Source organism: Anarrhichthys ocellatus, unplaced genomic scaffold (genome assembly GCF_004355925.1).
Source record: "Anarrhichthys ocellatus isolate YVR2014 unplaced genomic scaffold, GSC_Weel_1.0 scaffold7, whole genome shotgun sequence".
NCBI lineage: Eukaryota > Metazoa > Chordata > Actinopteri > Perciformes > Anarhichadidae > Anarrhichthys > Anarrhichthys ocellatus.
The window spans coordinates 70,526-76,587 of record NW_022280037.1 but is presented as its reverse complement, the minus strand read 5'-3'; the positions used below and the strand labels follow the sequence as shown (position 1 = coordinate 76,587).

Here is a 6,062-nt window from a genome sequence, read left to right as displayed (position 1 = left end):
AAAAAATAAACATTTGTGAGCTTTTGATGTTGTTTTCACGCATTGTTGACCGTGATGCCCTTTCACAGAGTCATGTCAGGTTTCCTGGACGGAATCCGGTGCGGAGACTGCGAGTGCAATGTGGACTGGGGAGAAAGAAGAAACACCATTGCATCTGTAGCCGCTGGAGTTCTGGTAGTACCCCGATGGTGTCAGTTATAAAGGCAGATGCACATAGCACAGGCTACACTGATTTGTCTTCCTGGTCTGCGTTTGTCTGTAGTTACTAATTCTTACTGTATGGGGAGCTGTGGGTTCCTGATTTAAATGGCCAGGATGCAGATTTCTTACACATTTGTTGACAGTCAAGTTCCTAATAACGGTGGAAGTCCTCGGGCTAACTGTGTGATCTTGTTCTAGTTCTTCACTGGCTGGTGGATCATCATCGACGCTGCGGTGAAATATCCCGATGAAGGCCAGTTCCATCATGCCTATCACACGTGTGGAGTCATCGCTACAGTGGCCTTTCTCATGTGAGACCGACTCTCTGCACACTGATTCTGTCACAGGAAATGTTTGATTCTCCAGTGTGACCAAACGGTCTCATCACAAGTTTCGGTTATTTGGTGTTTCTTAAGCTGTAAGCCACATCTCGAGGCCTCTTTTTCCTGGAGTCGCTCAATTTGCCACAGAGATGCTATAGCTGCTGTCATGTGACCTAAGTGTCGAGCTTCTGAAACACCAAGTAAGTGGACCCGGTGATGGTAATGTTTTGGTCGTATTGCTGTGTCACCGCTCGTTAGATGCTCCAGTTTGTGAGTTGAGGCCTTCATAATATGCTTAATCCTTGTTACTGTCTTAAGGAACAGGCTACTTATCGTACCCACTTATTACCATGGGGGTCTGTCAACATAACCAAGCGGGTAAAAGTAGCTTCGGACATGTTTTGTAATGATTGTTTTTTTGATCATCTCATTGGACACATCCAGGGTAAACGCTGTTTCAAATGGCCAAGTGAGAGGAGACAGCTACAGCGAGGGCTGCATTGGACAGACGGGTGTGTATGATAGGATATGATGAACTTCTCTATACTGCTGTATCATACTTTCCTATTTATACTGATGTTTTCCTCACTGGGTATTTAATACCGCCACATCTGGTTTCGACAGTACTTGCGCCCTAATTTTAAACCGTTTTCTTGTTCCACCGCTACGACATACATGCAGTAAAGTACAAACCCAAATAAAGTAACGCACCCTTTCTTATCTCTGCTCTGCAGGCGCTCGAGTGTGGCTCTTCATCGGCTTCATGCTGGCGTTCGGCTCCCTCATCGCCTCTATGTGGATTCTGTTTGGAGGATTCGTAGTGCCTCGTAAGTCAGTCATGCTGTAACTTCATTGACATGTATTGTATACAGCAAGCAAAATGCTGCACAGTCCAATCATGAACAGCTCTTCATTTACTAAATGTGGTGCTCTGTCAACATGTAAATGCGGCCTCATTTTGAAAGCTGTAAATCTGTTGTCTCTTGCAGAAAAGCCTGTCGTGTACCCGGGCATTGCCATTTTCTTCCAGAATGCGTTCATTTTCTTTGGGTAAGTTATCGGTCCTCAGCATCAAACTCATGCTTACATGTCAGCTAAGGTGTTTTGTGGACATATTTGTCTCGTACCGTCTTCTTGTCCTCTGATTTTAGGGGTTTGGTCTTCAAGTTTGGACGTACAGAGGATCTGTGGCAGTAATGGACTCTGTGTGTCTTCACGTCCACTGTTTATACACTCTGCTTTCTATATCGTATGAGACGAGATGCTTTAGTGGTTATTCACTTTATACAAACACCCTTTTTAGCTTTCAATGTAATATTTTTATTTTATGTTTGCTGTTATTCTGGCTAGATCATAACCAAGCACAAGTTTTCATAGTTTCCTCAAAAGAATATTTTCAAATGTGGCACAACATATTTAAATGTGTGTATTTGCACTCGGACTGTGTAGCCATGTTATAATTTCTGTAAAACAAAATGTATTTTGGAAGCTTTACATCTCTGAACTGTCCACTTTTCCTTTGGGTATACTTTAATTTTACAGCATCCTTTAATTTGAACAGTCTTTTTAAGTGGAAACATCATAAATTATTACAAAATATCTTTGAGGGCAATATTTCATAATACAGTAAACATTTACTGAATGTAACCATATAGAGTGTGTTTGTGTGTTTCCTGAAATAACAATACGTCAGCTCTGGCGCTTTGCAGTCATCCAGACTTATTGTTGACGGTTAATTAGCTCACACTGCTGACATGATGTCGACAACGGTTTGACAACTCTAGGTTGTTGTACACGTACTGGAGATTTGTATTATAACACTCACCCACCTGCTTGTGTAACATCCGAACCATGAGGTCAGTTTCTGACGACCATGGCAGCATTAAACAGAGACATACCGGCAGAAAATGAGTCTTGCATTCATGCTTCCACAGTTCTGGGCTAGATTTCTTTATTTTATGTATCCCAGTCTTTCACTCATAAAAACATCTAATAGCTACTGTTCATGAGGGTAAGAAACTGTATGAAATGATGTACACTGACATGAATGAACACCAGAAATTGTGTGTTCTTCCAGGATCCGCTTCTTTCTCCGTCCTCTTACTTCTTCACGGCAAGATGGGGAAACTGCATGAAACAGGAAAATATTTTTGCACAATGCTAATTTAGGATTTTATGGCATGGCACAATACAATATCAAGTCCATTACTGTTTAGTATCATTCTTGATAATAATTGATAATTTTCGGTGCAGATATAGAATTATGTTCAGCTCGATATTTGTTTTAAGAAGATAGAGTATTGATTGCCTACCTCCCAGAAAGCCTGGTCATCAAAACATTTCTTGTCTTGAGGCGGTCTCCAGAAGTTCCACTTGAGTAGGAGCCCTTTAAACAATAACATAAAAAGAAATGAGGAAAGCTTACAAATGGCAAGTTACTGCACAATACAGTGTAGATACCTCTGTGGTTGTCAACCTGTAAATTGTTACGCACTATAAAGAGAGGGGACCTCTGCATTTCACTAAAACACAGAAAACCTAAAGTAGGACATGCGTTGGGTCAAATTTCACTGTTGAAGGCATTCTGTTGTGACTGAATAATTAAGAATGGACCTTCTGTCTTCCGGTTTGATTGTGCCAGACTGTTGATAATGGAAACCTTACTAGAGAGAAGACTTACCTGTAATGATTCCCATGGACAGACTTAGACTGATGGTGATCAGGAGAGTACAAATGTGAATTACAGCAAACCGGATAGCCCTACGAAACAAAGCACCAATTACACAGGGCGTCGCATCCTTTTGTGTGTGTGTTGCGATGCAATTCGATTGAGAGTTGCGTTCTTACGTTGTGTGATCGTCGCCGGCTTTTATCTGTAGCAGGAGATGTGCCAGCCATCCCAGTAGACCAGGGAGTCCGTGTGTGCTCAGGACAGCACAGGTGTCATGGCACTCGAATGCCAGCAGCATGTGCGTCTGGAAAAACAAGATCTTATGATGAGCTGTGACGTACAGATGACTTACTTCAGGAGTACGTGGTGGTGGTGATCATCACCTTGAGATATTTCAGTCCAATGGTTGATACAACAGCCGCAGTGAATCCGATTGTCATGGCTTCCCATGGCTGATGAACCACTGACATGGAAACCCCGACAGCAACACCGCCAGCGAGGATGCATGACTGCATATGGATCTGACAGAGGAGAGGAGATATACGCCCCATTATGAAGTAATCACGACTCTGTTCATGGAAGAGAAAGATGTTGCGTTATCACATCAAGTGTTAGAATACCGGGTTGAGTTTTCCTTTAGGGCTGGAGAGCGCAGACACAGCAGCTGCTGTTACAGCACTGACAGCCAGGGCCAGGTAGGTGCTACACACGGCCCCCAGCTTCCTCCCAGGACTGTGATTGTCCACAAGGACTGAATTAAAACTGGGCCAAAACATCCAGAGCAACACAGACCCTGGAGAATGGAGAACATTGGATTCAGATTCTTCGTTAACAAGGTGGATTCTGACTAACGCAGGGTTTGAACTTAAATCTCCAGTTGAACAATCCCATTTGCTGCGCCATCCAACAAAAAACCCCCAATCTAGCAGCAACATCAGAAAAACATAGCCTACGCCTTACCCAACATGGAGAATAATCCTGTTTGGCGGTCAAATTTCTCTTTTTCGAAAGGCTGCAGGGATCCTTTCCGAAACAGGATCCAGGTCAGCGCGAGTCCAAAGAAGGCCCCGAAGATGTGAAGCAACATGATGCTGTTCACTGCCGGGACCTAGAGTTAGAAAACAGGTGTACCCACTGTGCAACCGGTTAAGGTCAAGACCTCAAACCCAGATCTATCATCTTCTACTCCCTTGTCCTCATCTCTGTCTCCAATGGATGCTTTCCAGAATGTCAAGGAACTCGTGTTTAAATAAGCAAATGTCTATGTGCTGCATTATGTATGAAGGGAATGCACAGGGCCTGAAGAACTGAGGCAAAGGTGAAACACAGGATTGACAGCTCACCTTCAGCAGAGTCTGGAGGAGCCACTCATTCAGGACAAAGCCTGACACCTCCAGCAGGGCGATGAGGACGAGGTGGACAGGGTTGGTCTTCCCCTGCACGGCTCCAATTGAAATAAGGGCCGAGGCTGTACACATCTCAGCAATCACTAAGCTATATCAAAATATTAACTTAAATATTAGATCTGTGAAATGTGTATTTATAGTATTTTCTGAATTTTATTGTTGTCGTTTGATACATCTCTGTTCAATCAGGTGCCATTTTATTTCGCTATACAATCTGTAGATACTGGGACAAATGTATTCTGCTCAAATAGATGTGTGACATCAAATTAAAAAAGTGAGAAAATGACTGCCTCAGCCGGTGACATACCTTCTCAAATCTGCCCTGATCTTTCCTCTGTAATACCAGGATTCAATTCCATTGAGTATGATAGCCCATTGAGTGGCCATGACAGCTACAAGAAGGTTGAATCCAGAGGCACTGTAACTGTATCGCACTAGAAAAGTGCACAAGAAGCCGAAACCTAGAATCACCATCACGTTCACATCCTGGAACTCTGCAAAATAAAGGAAATAGTATAGGCTTTACAAAAAAACTCTCAAATACTTGGATCACAATTCAGTTCTGTACAATGGTCACTCCTGCTGTGTTTCAGTGAAACCAATTGTCAAAAGACAACCCTAAAGAACCAGCAGCTGTTTGATCTTATCACTGCCTAACAACTGCAGCCACTCCCCATACTCATGGATCCTAGTAATTATTTTGCTTTTTAACCTATAGTTTTCAAATGATGTTTCCTTGATTGGTTATTCACCTTTCAACCCCCTCCCCATCCAAACTCACTACTTAGGCCTACCTGCGTAAAAGCTGCTGAAGGTAGTCCCATATGCTTTTATATTGCTTTCGATCTCAACGTAAACGGCATATATGACTATGAAGCCTATCTGCAGAAAAAGCAGCAAAGGTGCCAGACGGGATCGCAGACTCGGTGCGTACTGAGGAGCCATTGGAGACGTTCCCTACGCACTGCTCTTCCAACTGATGCAAGTGTAAGCCCCAGCGCTTTGAGCAGGGCGCAACCCTAAACACATGCACATCTTTTCGTATTTATCAGCTGCTTGGCAAGAACTGGTCTTTGACTGACAAGCCTTGCCTGATATCGGACAGAATCGTAAACATGTTACAACTCGGTGGAGTGGGTTGATTCAAAGGGCTGGACCCAGGCAATGACTGGTCATTAGTGAAATGTATTTTGATGCGTAAAGAAAAACAATTTAGTCATGTCAGACAGGCAGCAAACAATGCAGCCCCTTAGAAAAATTACAAATGGATTGAGGTCATGAAAGATAACTATGTATGAATGTTGAATTTAAGTAATTTTTGCTACTAAAAATGTTGTTTTCAAGAAGAGGAACAGACTAAAATGCAGCATTATTAGCCTATAATAGTACCGTATATAGACGATATCGAGAGAATTAGCATTAATTGGCTAATTGACACTCCAAAATATGTAGGACATGAAA

The 6,062-nt window shown here is 42.7% G+C and overlaps 2 protein-coding genes across 2 annotated transcripts; one reads left to right on the top strand and one right to left on the bottom strand.

Annotated features, from left to right (window-relative positions):
* Nucleotides 1-53: 53 nt before the first annotated feature.
* On the top strand, nt 54-1,806 carry tmem50a (transmembrane protein 50A). Its single transcript, XM_031847502.1, has 6 exons — nt 54-174; nt 400-512; nt 969-1,036; nt 1,259-1,351; nt 1,514-1,574; nt 1,676-1,806. The coding sequence occupies exons 1-6, from the start codon at nt 55-57 to the stop codon at nt 1,719-1,721; spliced, it is 501 nt and encodes a 166-aa protein (XP_031703362.1). The 5' UTR covers nt 54; the 3' UTR covers nt 1,722-1,806.
* Nucleotides 1,807-1,980: 174 nt separating this feature from the next.
* On the bottom strand, nt 1,981-5,708 carry rhd (Rh blood group, D antigen). Its single transcript, XM_031847501.1, has 10 exons — nt 5,396-5,708; nt 4,909-5,095; nt 4,539-4,689; nt 4,156-4,303; nt 3,816-3,988; nt 3,579-3,716; nt 3,372-3,499; nt 3,205-3,284; nt 2,837-2,910; nt 1,981-2,651 (listed from the first exon to the last, which is right to left on the bottom strand). The coding sequence occupies exons 1-10, from the start codon at nt 5,544-5,546 to the stop codon at nt 2,625-2,627; spliced, it is 1,257 nt and encodes a 418-aa protein (XP_031703361.1). The 5' UTR covers nt 5,547-5,708; the 3' UTR covers nt 1,981-2,624.
* Between the last annotated feature and the right edge of the window lie 354 nt (nt 5,709-6,062).

Bases quoted from the DNA above. Each gene is read 5' to 3' on its own strand.
- tmem50a (XM_031847502.1), top strand. From the start codon at position 55: ATGCCCTTTCACAGAGTCATGTCAGGTTTCCTGGACGGAATCCGGTGC. The intron at 1,037-1,258 runs GTGTGTATGATA...TCTGCTCTGCAG, and splicing joins GGGCTGCATTGGACAGACGG to GCGCTCGAGTGTGGCTCTTC. The intron at 1,575-1,675 runs GTAAGTTATCGG...CTCTGATTTTAG, and splicing joins AATGCGTTCATTTTCTTTGG to GGGTTTGGTCTTCAAGTTTG.
- rhd (XM_031847501.1), bottom strand. From the start codon at position 5,546: ATGGCTCCTCAGTACGCACCGAGTCTGCGATCCCGTCTGGCACCTTTG. The intron at 4,304-4,538 runs GTGAGCTGTCAA...TTCTAACTCTAG, and splicing joins TCCTCCAGACTCTGCTGAAG to GTCCCGGCAGTGAACAGCAT. The intron at 3,500-3,578 runs GTGATGATCACC...TTGTTTTTCCAG, and splicing joins TTGGACTGAAATATCTCAAG to ACGCACATGCTGCTGGCATT.